Source organism: Lissotriton vulgaris, chromosome 12, assembly GCF_964263255.1.
Source record: "Lissotriton vulgaris chromosome 12, aLisVul1.2, whole genome shotgun sequence".
NCBI classification, from domain to species: domain Eukaryota; kingdom Metazoa; phylum Chordata; class Amphibia; order Caudata; family Salamandridae; genus Lissotriton; species Lissotriton vulgaris.
In genome coordinates this window covers 761048345-761066931 of record NC_141700.1, presented here as the reverse complement: position 1 = coordinate 761066931, position 18587 = coordinate 761048345, and the positions used below count along the sequence as shown (strand labels likewise).

Here is an 18587-nt window from a genome sequence, read left to right as displayed (position 1 = left end):
TAGCTGTGTGTTGTCGAATACCTATGGTGTATGACACTAATACTTAAAATGAGCTTTGCGTTGGCCTGTTGCCACTGGGTAGCTTTCTTGTGGATATCATTTGCTCGCGTCTTATTCAATGGCTTTACTTCCTCTGCCCCACCCCTGTTTACCAAACTTTTGATTGGATGACCTGTATCCTCCTGCGGCTTCACATCAGGCAACTACATTTTAGGTCTGGCTTAACAGCGCAGCTGTGTCTACAGCACCTTTTGTTACCAAATATAGGGAACGGGCTTTGGATCTATCCTGTGAAGTATTTCTCTCTCACCTAAATGCTATTGGTTGTTTGTTATATCATTCCCACTCCTATGGAATGCTTGCATTTCGATGCATAAGGACCCTCTGCACATCTCAAGGGGACACTGAATCATCACACATTTATTCCATTATCTCGTAGCTGCACTATTCTTTTTTCACTTCAGCAGTCTTTTTACCAAATATTTTAATCTAGGATTCACAATGCAAGCCAGACCTAATGGCTTTGCCAATGGTTGATTTATTGTTCATGGGAGTGCATGGGTCTTCTTGCTCTCTCTCTCTGCACTGCTTACCCCCTTACTCTCCTTGTTGCCCCCATCAACATGCTTGCCAGTTGCTTCCTGCACCCACCCCACTCGGATTTTTTTTGTTGCTTCTCTATTATATATATTTTTTTTAAGTTTCCACTGCCTCTTCCTGTCTACGTTGCTCCTCAGTTTGGTGGTATTTACTTGCACGAGGCCTCACACCCTCACCACCCCACCACTGCTCCCCCGTCCCGTTGCATTGTTTTATACATATTTTTCTCTTTTGTGGAGGATAGGTGCAATTTTTCGCTAGGCCACGCCTTGGTATAAGTTTTTAATTTACTGCTGCAAGATGGGCTACGGCCATCTTGGATTGGTATATTTAAAAAAAAAAAGAAATGGCCCCCACGGTGTCATGATATGTATGTGTGCCTACGTGTTGAAGCATACTCACTTTGTACATCATCACACCAAGATCGCTGAAGCGCGCTGTTATATACATGCTCATGCATAATGACGCAAGCGCATATATATCAATGTGTTTTTGTATGCTGTTCAGCGCATCAGCCAATAACATGGGAAAACGCAAAAGTAAAGACCTATTGTCTATGCCAAAGGTTTTTTTTCATTTGCACATTTATTCCTTCTCTCTTCCTTTTTCAATTTTTTTGACAGTATTTCTGTATGTTTCTCTGTTCATTACTATTTCCTCAGTCATTTCTTTTTGCCTTTTTTTCCTATTAAGATTTTTTTCATCCTCTTATTTTTTCTGGAAACTTTCATTCCACCTTCTCTTCTCGAATGCTCTCGTTCGCTGTTGTCCTCCCATCGCATTATTTGTCGTTTCTTTTCGGGGGAGGGGTAATTCTCCTTTTCCACACACTACCCACAGCTTCTAACGAGTCATGCAGGGGTCTCACTAATCCGCCAGTATCTCCCCTCTCATTGCCCTAGTGAAGCGCTCTGGGATTGGTCAGTCTGATAGCATCTCTGCTGGCGGAACTCCCGGTACCTGCTCCCCCCGGGGGCTCCCTCACTCCCGAGATCCGCTTTTAATCAGCATTTAGGCTTCTACAGACTAAACTACTGGGAGCGCGAGCGCGGTGGGCCCGCCTGACCCCCTGCTCTGGCAGCGCAGCGCATTATAATGTACATTGTAAAGTCCTTTATTGGCTGGACTAATCAGGAACGGGTGGTCCGGCTGTGATGGCGGCTGGAGGCCGCCCCCTTCCACGTCACCAGGATGTGGCATGCAGAACTGGCTACAGCACACCAGACGTGAACCCCCACGCTGGCCACTGCTCTGCATATGTGGCTTGCAGAACTGGCTACTTATTGCATATGTGGCCTGCAGAACTGGCTACTACCCTGTAGATGTGACCTGCAGAACTAGCTACTACACTGTAAATGTGGCATGCAGAACTGGCTACAGCACAGCAGACGTGAACCCCCACGCTGGCCACTGCTCTGCATATGTGGCCTGCAGAACTGGCTACTACTTACATATGTGGCCTGCTGAACTGGATACTACGCTGTAGATGTGGCCTGCTGAACTGGCTACTTATTGCATATGTGGCCAGTACAATTGGCTACTACAATGTAAATGTGGCCTGCAGAACTGGCTACTGCTTGCATATGTGGCTTGCAGAACTGGCTACTACGCTGTAGATGTGGCCTGCAGAACTAGCTACTACCAGGGCTCGAGTCTGGTTACCACGCGAGTGGACGGCGAACCCCACTTATTTTACCGGGAGCTCGATAACTGGAGCCACACATTCTCTCTTTGGCCTCTCTGGGGCGAGATCAGAGCCCATTCAGACCGCTGCTCACACGCTGGCTTCTCTGATGCAATCGCATTTAAGGGGTAGGCGAGGGGAGGAAATGAGTCTGATGGTGCAAGCCACCTTTCGTGACGTCACTTCCTGTTGTGACGTCTGAGTCCCCCTACTTCTTTTTTTAGGACTTGTGCCCTGGCTACTACACTGTAAATGTAGCCTGTGGAACTGTCTACAGCGAACCAGATGTGGCTCCCGAAATGGCCACTACTCTGCAGATGTGGTCTCAAAACTGGCTCCTACACTTGAGATGTGGCCTGCAGAACTGAGTACTACGCTGTAGATGTAGCCCATAAACTGGCCACTACCCTGCCGATGTGGCCCCACAACTGGCTGCTTCACTGTAGATGTGGCTTGCAGAACTGGCTACAACAAACCAGATGTGGTCCCCAAACTGGACTCTACTCTGCAAATGTGGTCCCAGAACTGGCCACTACACTGGAGATGTGGCCTATAGAACTGGCTACTACACTGAAAATGTGGCCCGAAACAGGGTACTGCACTCGAGATGTGGCCTGCGGAACTGGCTACCACACTTCTGTTGTGGCCCCCATTACAGAGTACTACACTCAAGATGTGGATTGCTAGGCTGGCTACTAGATTTCAGGGTTTGGCCCCTGAACACTGGGTATGTGGTCTTAGAACTGGTTACTACATTTGAATTGCGGCCTTGAGGTCTAGTTACTACACTCCAGGTGTGGCCCCACAACTGCCAGCTTCGACCATCCAGGCCGCCCTTATTTGCTTGTTTTGTTGATTATTATGTGGCCTTCGATGGTGTTGATCCAAATAAACTATGGACCAAATTAGCTAATTGGGATATTTCTTCCATTCTGCTGATACAATTATTTTGCTGTACACAAATACATGGGTCCGAATCAAAACTGGAAGATAGAACTCTGCCACAAACCAAATGACAACTAATCGGGCCTTAAACAAGGTTGCGTCCTTGCGCCCACGTTCTTCAACCTCTGTACCGCTGATTTAGGACGCTCACTTGACAAAGCTAAGACTTTTCCACCTAGGATGTGCTCAAGTAGACTCCCAATGATTCAATATGCAGATGACTTGCTGATTCTCTACCAGACTAAAGTAGACATATAACTTGCTATTGACGCATTAAACAAACATAATGAAGACAGCACGCTGCTAGTAAATGTCAATAAACTTTGGGAGGTATTAGATTAAAACAAAGCTCCGATGAAAGATTACAAGTTTAACCATCTCGCAGACAACAAGCTATTCCTACCTAGGTATATGGTTTTTAGACACTGGCAAGCCCAGCTTCCAGATAAATCATACAGTAAGGAAGTCCGCTGGGGTAATGTTTGCCCTTATCTAAATTAGACAGTCATCTCTTTGCCCCTCCAGCTGAAGGAAGCTAGTACTAGAGTTACACAGGCCTAGCTAATACCAACACTCTCATATGGCCAAAGAGTCTATCCAAGGAAGCTCGCTTCCCTGGATAGACATATTACAATGCTCTGCTTACCGGAGACTATTCCAACTCCCAAAATACACCCGCTGTTCATTGCTCCCCATTGAATTTGGTCTAACTAAGCAAGATCTCAAATCCAAGGCGTCCTTTCTTTAATATTATTATTCTGTACAGCAAGCCACATCAGGCACTCGGAAGACTGCCCGGCAAGACGTTTACTCCAAGACAGACAATCCTTGGTCACAGTATCTCAAGCAGGTGACAATAGACTTAAAAAGTGGAGGCAGATACCCTAGCCGCCACCTTGATACGGTCCTCAGGGTTAAAAGCTATCCTGACGACACAGAGCCGTTGTCCCGCGAGGCAAGCAGACCTCAAATGGGTCAAGGCCTGCAGTTACACCACCCCAATTGCAAAATCTTATGAAGGACCGTGAATGGAACCCTACTTGAAAGACTCAAAATGTTCTATGGTAAGAGCGATGGACTTACGGACCACCGAATTCCGCACTAGCTGGGGATCGGCTTGGTCCTTGTAGATTTTGTAACTACAAGACAAAGACTATGCTACATTTACTTTACTGCTCCACGGAATTTCTTCCGGCACAACACACTTTACTGAAGCCAATGTTTTTAAAATCTTGGATTTTCACCTCCAAAGACGCTTAGAACTTTTGTGTGACAACTGATATTGCGATGATCTTGGCCTGTTTCGCAAGTTTATGGATTTAATTTTCACTTCCATTATGCGGCGAGCGCGAGCCGCTGGCTCATCTTGATCAATGTCACAGCCACTCTCAGTATAATATGTTTCTTTCTTTCATGGCTTTCCTTGCTTTTAAACAAAACTTGATCTCACCATGTGACACTCTGGGATTTCCATCACAGGTTTTATTAAGTAATTGACATCCTGTGCGATGAGATTGTTTGTTTGTGATTTTATTATTTTTTATGCATATATCCCAATTTTAACTAATTGACACATTACAGATTGTCATTGGCTACTGCACTCAGCTGCGTGACCTGAAAAAGTGGCTACCACAGTAGGGATGTGGCCTGCAGAACTGGGGTTTACACGCCACCTATGACCCCAGAACTGGCTACTACACTCGAAGAGTGGCCTTCAGAGCAAGATGCATGCCCCCAACGTGACCCCCACCAACTGGCACATCCACCATATTTTACTCCCAGAATGGGAACAAAGTCAGTGGTCTAGCTAAGAGGGGGGGGGGGGGCGGCTCTGTTTTTGGGAGCGGCGGAGTAGGTGAGCAAGTTGTGTCTGTCGACTACCACCAACCCCCCCTGTCCCCGATTAAAAGTAGTCTGTCGGCCCCTCCCCCTTCGAACAAGTCGTCCGCCGGCTGCCACCACCCACCCTCCCCTGCACCGGGCAGCAAGATTAGGGTCGGCCCTGGGTTGCAGTAGGTCTAGCTACACCACTGAACAAAGTACACAATTAGAGGTCTACAAAGAAGAAAAAGCTATGCAAGTAATTTTCTACAACGTCATCAGGGCTGAGGCAGAGACACAGATATGTGTCACACACTTGCCTAAATTTTACTGCATCCTCAAAATGCAGGGTCTACCAACCACGGTAGCTGCTTGCACTTACCGCCTCCATAACCTCAACAAAATCCCAATCCCAGCAAATAAAATGTTCTTAATGTGCTAAAGATGTTCTCTTTAGCAGTCTAAGCGCATATGGCTCATGGAGCTCAGCCAGAGCCGGCCGGGTCTATAGATTGAGGTGGGAATATAAGCACGCACTTGCGTGTATTTAAATATAATGCTTTGAAGACCTCCAAACTTTGTCCTTGCCGCCTCCTGGTTATTATTCTTTTTTTGTAGGTGTCCTTTTAATTTCCTGTTGGCTTTTCTCTTCTCCCGCTCTGTTTTTCCAGCTTGTGACAGCCAGTCAGTGCTGTCGGGCATCTCTCTAGACACCTTTCCCAGACGTCGCAAGGCCCCCTCCACTTCCCTCGCTTTTTAAATGTCTCGACCGCCTAGCAATAATTCCAGCCTCCCTGACGAGATAGAAGAGTGTGACCCAAATCTGTTTGGTCAGCGTTGAACTAAAGGTAGCGAGGGGGAAAAGAGTTATTATATTTTTTTTTAATCTATATACCTCAATTAGGAAGCAGTTGTGTAGACCCTGCTGGGAGCCGTGTCCACTGATGCACTAACCTAGATTTCTCCTTGTCTCTCTCTGTGTTTTTCAGTCTGTGACAGCTAGCCAATGCCATCGGGCATCTCGCTAGACACCTTTGACAGCCATAGCAAGCCCCCATCCATTTACTCTCTTTTCAAATGCTCCAGGCTGCCCCAAAACAATTCAATACACGCCAACAGACCCGATTAAGGAGGGAGAATCACGATTTTAAAGTCAAAAATTGCTTTCTTTTGACTGTTTTCAACCCAAAATTGCCTCTGATTCAATGTTAGTCAATGGGGAAAATAAATTCCCCTGTTTTTTCTATCACTACCACCCTCTTTCCTGTTTCCGAATGTTGGCATGTAAACAAATCCAGTCTCCCCAACAAGATGGAGAAGGGTGGTTTGTAGCCCATATGGGTTCGGTCAGCTTGAAATCAAAATAGCAGGGGACATGGGCGGAGGGATTTCAACTTTTCCATGTGTCTGCACATCTGCATATCTACTTGTTTGTCTGTCTGTCTATCTATTTACCTATTAATAAATTACGAAGTAGTGGTGTAGCACATGGTGGCGCAAAGTCCATAAAAGTAACTGACACTAGATCTTTCATTCTAACTTGCCATGTTCTTCCACCAGTGACAGATTATCATTAACATCAGGCATCTATTCGGACCCCTTTGCCAGCCTGTGCAAGGCCCCCTCCTGTCTTCCCTCCATTTTCAAATATGTTATGTTATATTGATTTTTTTAAGGCGCACAGCTACCCAAAAAGGGTTTCCAGTGCCAGCCTGAAGGTACAAGAGAACCGGAATTACTGATTGAACAGCCACGTCTTTAAACATTTACGGACGTTCACATATATTGTTTCATTCCTGACCGATATGGGGAGAGAATTCCATAAGGTTGGCCCGAGACAGACAAATGAGCGACCACCCATCCGTGAGAGTTTAACCCTGGGAACCAAGAATTTCCCCTGAGTAGTAGAGCGCAACAAACGTGGAGGTTGGTAAGGGTGCGCCAGATCTTGCAAATATTGTGGGGCAGCGCCTGGCTTGATGATGAACATGTAGCTCAAGGCGTTAAATTTAACGCTATCGGCAACCTTGAGCCAATGAAGATCTTGCAAGGAGCCAGAAATGGAAGCAGTTTTCAGGATCTGACAAAGTAATCTGGCAGCAGAATTCTGCACCACCTGTAGTTTCCGTATCGCTTCCTTGTTAGCCCCCAGATAGAGGATGTTACCGTAGTCCAGCCTTGAAGTCACAAGCGCTTGGACTAGAGTCCTTTGAGTGGGACAGGGAAGCATCCAGATGATTTTTCTCAGCCATTTCAGAATGGTAAAGCAGGAGGCTGCCACCTTCACTGCTTGCTGTCTCATTGATAATTGGTCGCCATTGATGAATCCTAAATTGCGGACTTGGTGGGTAGGCTGGGGTAGGGCTTCCATTTCGTCAAACTACATAACAACAAAACCAAATACCTCTCAAGCCAACAGGGTAGGCAGGAGAGAACTGACGAATCCTGCGACCTTGAACTGAATTGTCAGCCTCAAGTTGAAGATGGGGCGGGAGTGGTGGAGGGCGAAGGCTAATGTATTCTTTGTTTTTATATAGGGCTGTTGGATACCGGAGGTGTCCCCATGTGTTTGACTGGGCGCCCTGGAATGCAGCAGCCATGTTCTCTTTTGGGTAGGATGTGGAGTAGTGATCTTGTGGTGCAAAGCAGGAAGCTGGCGAGAGTTGGGGGTGGGGATGCCGCAAGGAAAGAGAAGTATGCAAGCGCTTGACCCACTTTGAGGCTGGGCCTGGCGAGTGCGCCTGATCTAATGAGGCACAGGCCCGTGATGGCCGTCGGAGGCAATCAGTAGTGAGGGCTGTTGCCCGCCTGGCGAGCTGCACGCGATCTCCTCTCTCTCCATGGCGCGGGCACAGTTGTACCCCCGGGGTACGAGCGCATGCGCATCACAGTCCTCTTTTCTACTAAGCAATTTTTAAGGGTCACGTCCCCTTTTTAGGGTCATTCTAGTCCAATTCTCACTTTCAAGTCTGCCATTTAATTCATGTGTTTCTTTTTTTCCTTAACTGTTCTTATTGAATTTTCTTAGATGGCATTCACTGGCTGTGCGGCACTACAAAAAAGCCAACGGTATGAAACAGCTGTTTCAAAGCTCTTTACATCTCGAAGGGAAAGGATGTAGGCTGGAAGATTAAAGCACATGCAACTGGGGTGGTCTGCAAACATGAAGGCCACAGGCTCAGATTTTGGGTAGTGTTGACTGAGCCCGAGTTCTGCGGGTGAGAATTATTAACACCGTTTACTCTAAAGATCTTAACACCTTCAGCGTGACGCAAATTTTCACGCTGTGCTGATGGTTCTAAGAAACGGGTGTGGCCATGACGGAATGGTTCCGTCATCAGCACAGCCCAACCGGCGCTCGTGACAGAACCGTTCCGTCACAAGCATCGAAGGGGTTAAACACCTTTTTTAACAATTGGTATGTTATTAGGGAAACAGGGTTTTCAAAAACAGAAACCTCAACAGTTATAGAAGTAGGACTAAGTGGTGGCACTGACCAGGGGTGTTGAAGGACTACAATCCAACCCCTACCAACGAAGAAGCAACACATTTCCATATTCCACAATCCTATTAAAAAGAACTATTTCTAAGAAAAACTAAACATACAAGGGTTACTTAGTTCCATTAAAAAAAAAAAAACATTGAGAATAGAAACCTCAAGCGGTACTCCTGGCATACGTGCATCTCATTCATCCCGGTTTTCTCATCATTCCAGGATGTATAGCCCTGAATTTATGACGATATATCGAGGCTACACGTACCAGAGGCAAATGAAAGAAGAAAAGACTTGATAAGCTTCAGTGTGTTTCTATGAAGTGGAGGGAATGTGGCACTATGGCCAAAGCTGCTGACTTTGGAACTGGAGAACCAGGTTTGAGTATCAGTGTCGGCTCAACATCCTATGATTCTGGGAAAATCACCTAATTTCTTCATGCTCAACAGCCTGTGATTCAATGCAAATCACATAATCCCCCCCCCCCCCCGTGCTTAAAAAAAAAAAGTGCCCTTGTGTAACACAACTCGCCCTTATATAAAGCGCTCCAATACCTTTGGGTTGAGTTGGTGCCTTATAAAATTGAAAAAAAGGAGGTAGAATAAGGTTGCACCACAATGCCCATCCATGGAGCCCTGAAGGGCAATATTTAAAAACCTCAGTGTGAATCAAAAAGAACATATTTGAGTATTTGGGGCTTCTTTTCCCAATTTGCATATGAAGAATTGTGAACACCTCTGTTCGGTGACACCTGTCAGAAGAAAGCCCTCCCTCCCGCGTGCTGCGAGGAGTCCCCGGGGCGGGCTGGGATCCCAGACACCGAATGATGGACTCGTCTGACACTCCTCTGACACTGATCTCTCCATGTGAAAACATACTGTACTGCGTGAATGAGGCGGGCGGCAATGCAGGCCACTCTAAAGAATGGAACGTCTGTCCGCGGTGTGATGGGAGGGCTGGTGGCAAAGCCAGCCTGCAGAACACTTCACTGTCTCTGCATGTTCCTCTGGCCCTCTCCCAAAAACCGAGACATGTTTTTAAATAAGTGGGAAGTGCTGGGACAGTCCTTGAAAAAGTGGGATTGTCTGGCATAGGCACTGAAAGTAGGGATGCAGGGGGTGCTGCAGCTCCCCAAAAGTAACCATGATGGAGTTCAGAAAGTGAATGAGGAATCAAGAGGTCTTTACATGTTGTTTTTATCATGTCACATTTGGTATGTGCTTTCACTTTTCTTTCAATGACTTTCAAAGTTAGAGAATTTTGTAAAGCGATCTGTGCGACAGGAAGTGTGAAGGGAAAGGCTGTAGGGTGTTGAATAATTTTTTTCTAACACAATAACATTTAAATACCTGTAAATAACTGTACAACTTATTGAAGCTATATCAGCAGTTAGGAGAGCACAAATGAAGCACATTTTTTGTAATTCTGAAGTATAATGGAAACCACGATTTTAACAGGATCAAAAGAAATCAATGCACTTCATTTGGTAATTCTTAAATGATAGCTATTTGTTTTTTGTGCTACATAGTTTGAACAGTAAAACAATATGTTTGCAAATGAGTGGCCACTTCAATGGAAAATGTGTTGTCTGCAAATGAGTGTGCTACCTCACCAAGCTTCAGTGATATATCTGACAGTCTAGATCCTTTGCTACACTTGTTCTTAGTTTGACACTTGGCTTTTTCACAATCCCTATGACTTCAGTGATGTAACATTGATGGCAGCATTCACACTCTGAAAATTGTTTCCACACCACTGTTGTCCTGGTGAAACCAAGACGTCTGGTCACCCTATATGCTGTGTAGGAGACAGACGGACACATGCTCACACTCACTCACTCACTCTCTCGCTCACTCACTCACTCACTCAGACACACACTCGGTCTCTTACATACATTCACTCACACACTTTTTTTAGGAGAGATTTAGTGATAACTGCTACCATTGTCATTGTACTCTGTAATGTTTTTGAGGCCACCCTCGCTTTGTGAATAGGGACGTTTGCATGGGGAAGGGGTTAATGTTTCGCCATCAGAATCTCCCTTGCACCTTGCGGTCTGTGTGGTAGGCACGAGTCCTCCGATTAATGGCTGGCCTCTGTTCTTGTCTCTCTGCAGCAACCTCGGATGGTACGAAGGAAGGGCTGGAGAACATCAAGGGCGGAGCCTGCCTCTCCAAGGGGATGAAAGTGACGCTGAAAGTGGGACAACGTAAGTTACCTTTCACACCATAGTGTGAAAAAAAGTCCAAGGGATCTGTTTAGAAACCTAGAGGAACTCTGCCTTATTTTTAACTCAAGGAGCCCCTAATAACACTTGTGACCTTTGGCAACTTCCTTTATCTGAATTAGTTTCTCTCAGATGTCTGAATATCTCCTGAAGCCAAAAAATGCCATGCACCTGTTTACCGTTAACCCAACAGGAAGTAAGGAGAGTCCTTGTTTGTGCCATTTTGAGAAGCACTTGCAGTGCATTATGGGTATTCTGTGATTGCACGCCACTTTTCCAATTTGCAATACTGATCTCTCATTGTAAAAATGCTGGTCCAGCCTGAACTTTCTATAGAAATGCACCTTTGCTAGATCAAGGCCAGGGCTGGACTAGGAACAGCAACCAGCCCCGGAAGAGTGCTGCTCGACCAGGGGAGGGGAATGGGAGAGGAAATAGAGTGGTCTTTCCTAGTAAACTGTCCATATACAGAAACCAGCCTACACGTCAAGTCAGTGCATTTGGATGTGAGTGCTGCACACACATTCCCTTTTGTCCAGTCTATAGGGCCCATAAACTGTAGTCGGATCTCAGCGTGGGAATGGGGTTACCACCTGGCCAGTATCCTACTGGTACCACCAGCATTTTAAATTCTCATTCGGTACAAAAAATATATGCGAAATCACCAAAAGCTGGTACTTTTAGCCTTTATCCATACATACTCCAAATATAAATAGATAACACTTTTCAGGGTGTCCTAGAGCTGCTTTAATGTTGCCCGACTAATAAAGTAAACAAAGCCAGAAAAGTTATGATGCAAATGAATACAGACGACGTTGTTTAAAGTCCTAGTTAGTATCATGTTCAGGCGCAAACTCTTAAAACAACAATAAATGCCTGGTGTGTTTCTGTTGGAAACGTGGCAACCCTACCTGGGAGCCATAACCATTTTTTTTCAAAGCACTCACTTTGGTCCTGACCCCTCGGGGTCTCCTACTGGAGATGCTCAGTCCTTGGCTGGGCCAAGATGGCCGCCGCCCTCAGAGACCAGAGGGATTTGGCGGGAAGGGAGGCGTGCGCGCGCCGAGCGCGCTAGACGTGAGCGACGCGACCAATAATGCGATGAAATTGTCTTAATAAACATTTCCTGAACTGGTTCGACACACGCCACGGCTTCTATTAGACATCCTAATTGGTTCGAGGCGGGGGGCGGCGGGGGAGCGCGGCTGCCATGTCTCGGCTGAGCCCAGAGCTTCGAAGACTGCACACTTCTATTTCCTTTGTTCTTTCTAGTCATATTTCTGGATTTCAGTCGTTTTCGTCCCCTTCAATGATGTCATTTTGTGTTCTTGGAGAGCAGTGAGTGTGGCAGTGTGTCGTGGCGTATACAGTGCGCACAGCTCGGCCAGTGCCTCTCTGTCGTGACACACAGCCCCCAGTATTACAATGCTGCTATGCACACACAGCTCAGCCGGTGCACCTCAGTCGTGACACACAGCCCCCCTCTGTTCCAATACATGCACACACAGCTCAGCCGGTGCACCTCAGTCGTGACACACAGCTCCCCTCTATTCCAATACATGCACACACAGCTCAGCCGGTGCACCTCAGTCGTGACAAAGAGCCCCCCCTCTATTCCAATACTGCTATGCACACACAGCTCAGCCGATGCACCTCAATCGTGACACACAGCCCCACCTCTATTCCAATACATGCACACACAGCTCAGCCGGTGCACCTCAGACGTGACAAAGAGCCCCCCTCTATTCCAATACCGCTATGCACACACAGTTCAGCCCGTGCACCTCAATCCTGACACAGAGCCCCCCCCTCTATTCCAATACCGCTATGCACACACAGCTCAGCCGGTGCACCTCAGTCCTGACACACAGACCATCTTTCTATTCCAATACATGCACACACAGCTCAGCCGGTGCACCTCGGTCCTGACACAGAGCCCCACCTCTATTCCAATACTGCTATGCACACACAGCTCAGTCGGTGCACCTCAGTCGTGACACTCAGCCCCACCTCTATTCCAATACTGCTATGCACACATGGCTCAGGCTGTGCACCTCAGTCCTGACACAGAGCCCCCCCTCTATTCCAATACCGCTATGCACACACAGCTCAGCCGGTGCACCTTAGTCCTGACACACAGCCCCCCCTTCTATTCCAGTACCGCTATGCACACACAGCTCAGCCAGTGCACCTCAGTTCTGACACACAGCCCCCCTCTATTCCAATACCGCTATGCACACACAGCTCAGCCCGTGCACCTCAATCCTGACACAGAACCCCCCCCCCTCTATTCCAATACCGCTATGCACACACAGCTCAGCCTGTGCACCTTAGTCGTGACACACAGCCCCCCCCTTATATTCCAGTACCGCTATGCACACACAGCTCAGCCGATGCACCTCAGTCCTGACACACAGCCCCCCCCCCCCCCTCTATTCCAGTACCGCTATGCACACACAGCTCAGCCGGTACACCTCAGTCGTGACACACAGCCCCCCTTATATTCCAGTAGCGCTATGCACACACAGCTCAGCCGATGCACCTCAGTCCTGACACAGAGCCCCCCCCCCTCTATTCAAATACCGCTATGCACACACAGCTCAGCCTGTGCACCTCAGTCGTGACACACAGCCCCCCCCTTATATTCCAGGACCGCTATGCACACACAGCTCAGACGATGCACCTCAGTCCTGACACACAGCCCCCCCCCTCTATTCCAGTACCGCTATGCAAATACAGCTCAGCCGGTGCACCTCAGTCCTGACACACAGCCCCCCTCTATTATAATACCGCTATGCACACACAGCTCAGCCCGTGCACCTCAATCCTGACACAGAGCCCCCCCCCCCTCTATTCCAGTACCGCTATGCACACACAGCTCAGCCGGTGCACCTCAGTGGTGACACACAGCCCCCCCCCTTATATTCCAGTACCGCTATGCACACACAGCTCAGCCCGTGCACCTCAATCCTGACACAGAGCCCCCCCCTCTATTCCAGTACCGCTATGCACACACAGCTCAGCCGGTGCACCTCAGTCCTGACACACAGCCCCCCCCTCTATTCCAGTACCGCTATGCAAATACAGCTCAGCCGGTGCACCTCAGTCCTGACACACAGCCCCCCTCTATTATAATACCGCTATGCACACACAGCTCAGCCCGTGCACCTCAATCCTGACACAGAGCCCCCCCCCTCTATTCCAGTACCGCTATGCAAATACAGCTCAGCCGGTGCACCTCAGTCCTGACACACAGCCCCCCTCTATTCTAATACCGCTATGCACACACAGCTCAGCCCGTGCACCTCAATCCTGACACAGAGCCCCCCACCCCTCTATTCCAATACCGCTATGCACACACAGCTCAGCCGGTGCACCTCAGTCCTGACACACAGCCCCCCCCCTCCTCTAATCCAATACCGCTATGCATACTTAGCTCAGCCGGTGCACCTCAGTCCTGACACACAGCCCCCCCCCCCCTCCTCTAATCCAATACCGCTATGCACACACAGCTCAGCCGGTGCACCTCAGTCCTGACACACAGCCCCCCCCCCTCTATTCCAATACCGCTATGCACACACAGCTCAGCTGGTGCACCTCATTCCTGATGCACAGCCCCCCTCTATTTCAATACCGCTATGCACACACAGCTCAGCCGGTGCACCTCAGTCCTGACACGGAGCCCCCTCCCCCTCTATTCCAATACCGCTATGCACACACAGCTCAGCCGGTGCACCTCAGTCCTGACACACAGCCCCTCCCCCCTCTATTCCAGTACCGCTATGCACACACAGCTCAGCCGGTGCACCTTTCTCCACTCATGTCCCGGCACTGCTATCCGCCACAGCTCTGCCAGTGCACCTCAGTTGTAAGTGACCCACAGCCCCCATGCTATCCTGGTGCTGCTATCCTCAGACAGCTGTGTTAATGCTCCTCACAGCTGCCCCCCAGGTACTGGATCCTACATGCAGTTCTCCAAATGCACCTCAATCTGGACTTTTCCAGAGTGTGGTCTCAATGGTTGCAAATCTGCAGTCCCAGAACGTACAGCTTTCTGCAACATGTGCTTTCTTGGCACCGTGAGAGACCTCAAGGCGCTAGGAGAGATCTCCACTTGACTGTTAACCCAGCACTGTGGAAGAGGTCTCCAACTGGCAGCTGATCCAACAGTCTAGGTCAGTGGTTTTTAACCTGCGGTAGGCCGACCCCAGGGGGTCCATGGCACAAATTTACATAATGGTATCAGATTAATAAAGTGCACATACATTTAAAAAAGCAAACTTGACATCCGAACACTTTAAAATGCTCTGGAAACAGCTGAATCATTGTTATGGTCCAACAAAGAGTGAGCTCGCGTTAGGATCAAAGAAGTCCACATTATATGCTAGAACCTAACATATTGCTTCACCTTTTAGAAATAAAACTTACATCTTGAAAGGCTTCAAACTTCCCATTAAATTTGAAATATTGATTTTTGAATATTTTGTTTGTGAATTAAATGTTTAATCGTTTGTGAATTTGTTTGATTTCCTTGTTTCTATATTTGCTGTGTTTTGTTTTAAATTTTAAATCCTATAAATTGTTCATGTGGGTCCCCGGTTTCCACTGGTGATACAGTAAGGGTCCACAGAAGTCGAAAAGTTAGGATCTGCTGGTCTAGGAGGTATCTAGAGAACTCATTCCGCCAGCCAATCAGGAAATCCAGGTGAAATCTCCGTCACTGCTAATACAGCTCGTGCTGAATGTTACCCCTACGCTTTATGATCGATCTCAGCCTGGCAGCTAATCCAGCAATCCAAGGTGGCCGCACTTTGGGAGAGATGTCCGCCCGACTTCTTATCCGGAACCCTAGGAGATATCTCAGTTGACTTCTAACCCACTGCTTTAGGAGAGTTCTGGAACTGGCTGGAGGCTCATCTAAAAATCTAGGACAACTCTCCGAGTCCTTGCTACCCCGGCACTCGAGGCGAGATCTCCAGAAGACTGCTATGGTGGTGCTTTAGGTGAGATCTCAGATTGACAGCTAGTCCAGCAATCTAGCAGAGAGCTTCCTCTGGCTTCTTAGCCAGCAGTCTAAACGAGACTTATCCAGCCCTCTCTGAGATTTTAGGATGACTCCTAAAAAACGCCACAGGAGAAATCTCCGGCTGTTCGATAACCTGGAGCTCAAGAAGAGATATTCTTCTGGCGGATAACTCTACACTCTCTGAGAAATCTTCCACAGGCCTGAAACGCAGCGCTCTAATAAGAGGTGACGTAAAGCTAGCCTTTTCCTCGAGATGTCGAGCTGCCTGCTAAAAAAGCACTCTAGAAGACATCACCAGGGGGCCACTAAGCAGCATCTAAGGAAGATCTTTAGATGATGGCAAAAGTAAATTTCCAACAAAGTGACAAAACAGCCCTCTAGGGAGATATCCTGATGTTTGTGTGAGCTTGATCAAAGGTCACGGGCCCTTTGCGGAATCTCATTGGTCAATCTTTTGGGCCCTTTGTCTCATGTTCTGCCAATCTCATGTGTGAGGGCTTATGTCACCCATTGCCCCACAGGCAGGCTGCATAGACCTTTGTGCAGAACACCGCCCTGTTTGCTCAGATAATAAGCCAATGGAAGGGGGTGCGGCGAGTAAATGTTTACACATGGCTGGTCCTGCCTTGTGCTGCTTTCTGTGTTTGGTCACCTTGCCCTCCTGCACTCTTCTCTGGAAACGACATTTCATTTTAGGTGCGGGCGGAGCAAGAGGAGGGTTGCAGGGTCTCACCTTCCCGTATGAGCCCACCTGTAGGGCCAGATGTGTAGACTTGAGGTTGACAACCGTTCTTCTCCCCAGCACGCCTGAGTTTAGCAAACACACATTGTAGATGGACCCCAAAGTTACTGGGACAATTCTCTCATTTTGTTAAATGGCTCTTGACCTCATCATGGCCCACTCAATGTTAGTGTCACCTAGAGAATGACTAGTCAATGCTGGCAGTCAGCTAGGGAATGGCTGGTCAATGTAGGGTCACATTAGGAATTACTAGTCGATGCTGAGAGTCAGCTAGGGAATGGATGGTCAATGTAGGGTCACATTAGGAATTACTAGTCGATGCTGAGAGTCAGCTAGGGAATGGCTGGTCAATGTAGGGTCACATTAGGAATTACTAGTCGATGCTGAGAGTCAGCTAGGGAATGGATGGTCAATGTAGGGTCACATTAGGAATTACTAGTCGATGCTGAGAGTCAGCTAGGGAATGGATGGTCAATGTAGGGTCACATTAGGAATTAGTAGTCAATGCTGGGAGTCAGCTAGGGAATGGATGGTCAATGTAGGGTCACATTAGGAATTACTAGTCAGTGCTGGGAGTCAGCTAGGGAATGGCTGGTCAATGTAGGGTCACATTAGGAATTACTAGTCGATGCTGAGAGTCAGCTAGGGAATGGCTGGTGAATGTAGAGTCACATTAGGAATGGCTAGTCAATGCGGGGAGCCAGCTAGGGAATGGCTGGTCAATTCAGGGTCACATTAGGAATTACTAGTCAATGCTGGGAGTCAGCTAAGGAATGGCTGGTCAATGTAGGGTCACATTACGAATTACTAGTCAATGCTGGGAGTCAGCTAGGGAATGGCTGGAGTCACATTAGGAATTACTAGTCAATGCTGGGAGTCAGCTAGGGAATGGCTAGTCAATGTAGGGTCACATTAGGAATTACTAGTTAGTGCTGGGAGTCAGCTAGGGAATTGGCTGGTCAATGCAGGGTCACATTAGGAATTACTAGTCCATGCTGGCAGTCGGCTAGGGAATGGCTGGTCAATGTAGGGTCACATTAGGAATTACTAGTCGATGCTGAGAGTCAGCTAGGGAATGGCTGGTGAATGTAGAGAGTCACATTAGGAATGGCTAGTCAATGCAGGGAGTCAGCTAGGGAATGGCTGGTCAATGTAGGGTCACATTAGGAATTACTAGTCGATGCTGAGAGTCAGCTAGGGAATGGCTGGTGAATGTAGAGTCACATTAGGAATGGCTAGTCAATGCAGGGAGTCAGCTAGGGAATGGCTGGTCAATTCAGGGTCACATTAGGAATTACTACTCAATGCTGGGAGTCAGCTAAGGAATGGCTGGTCAATGTAGGGTCACATTACGAATTACTAGTCAATGCTGGGAGTCAGCTAGGTAATGGCTGGAGTCACATTAGGAATTACTAGTCAATGCTGGGAGTCAGCTAGGGAATGGCTGGTGAATGTAGAGTCACATTAGGAATGGCTAGTCAATGCAGGGAGTCAGCTAGGGAATGGCTGGTCAATTCAGGGTCACATTAGGAATTACTACTCAATGCTGGGAGTCAGCTAAGGAATGGCTGGTCAATGTAGGGTCACATTACGAATTACTAGTCAATGCTGGGAGTCAGCTAGGTAATGGCTGGAGTAACATTAGGAATTACTAGTCAATGCTGGGAGTCAGCTAGGGAATGGCTAGTCAATGTAGGGTCACATTAGGAATTACTAGTTAGTGCTGGGAGTCAGCTAGGGAATTGGCTGGTCAATGCAGGGTCACATTAGGAATTACTAGTCCATGCTGGCAGTCGGCTAGGGAATGGCTGGTCAATGTAGGGTCACATTAGGAATTAATAGTCCATGCTGGCAGTTGGCTAGGGAATGGCTGGTTAAGGTAGAGTCATGTTAGGAATTACTAGTCAATGCTGGTAGTCAGCTAGGGAATGGCTGGTCAATGTAGGGTCACATTAGGAATTACTAGTCAATGTTGGAAGTTAGCTAGGAACTGGCTGGTGAATGTAGAGAGTCACATTAGGAATTACTAGTTAATGCGGAGTGAGCTTG

At 47.7% G+C, this 18587-nt stretch overlaps 1 protein-coding gene across 2 annotated transcripts in view; it reads left to right on the top strand.

The window, feature by feature from the left end:
• The window catches only part of EFNB3 (ephrin B3), a 291310-nt gene that overhangs the window by 248005 nt on the left and 24718 nt on the right, over positions 1 to 18587 (top strand). For both annotated transcript variants that reach the window (XM_086946068.1, XM_086946067.1), the window contains exon 3: positions 10660 to 10752. In XM_086946068.1, coding sequence (XP_086802194.1) covers positions 10660 to 10752 — 93 coding nt within the window. The remainder of the gene's footprint in view (positions 1 to 10659; positions 10753 to 18587) is intronic.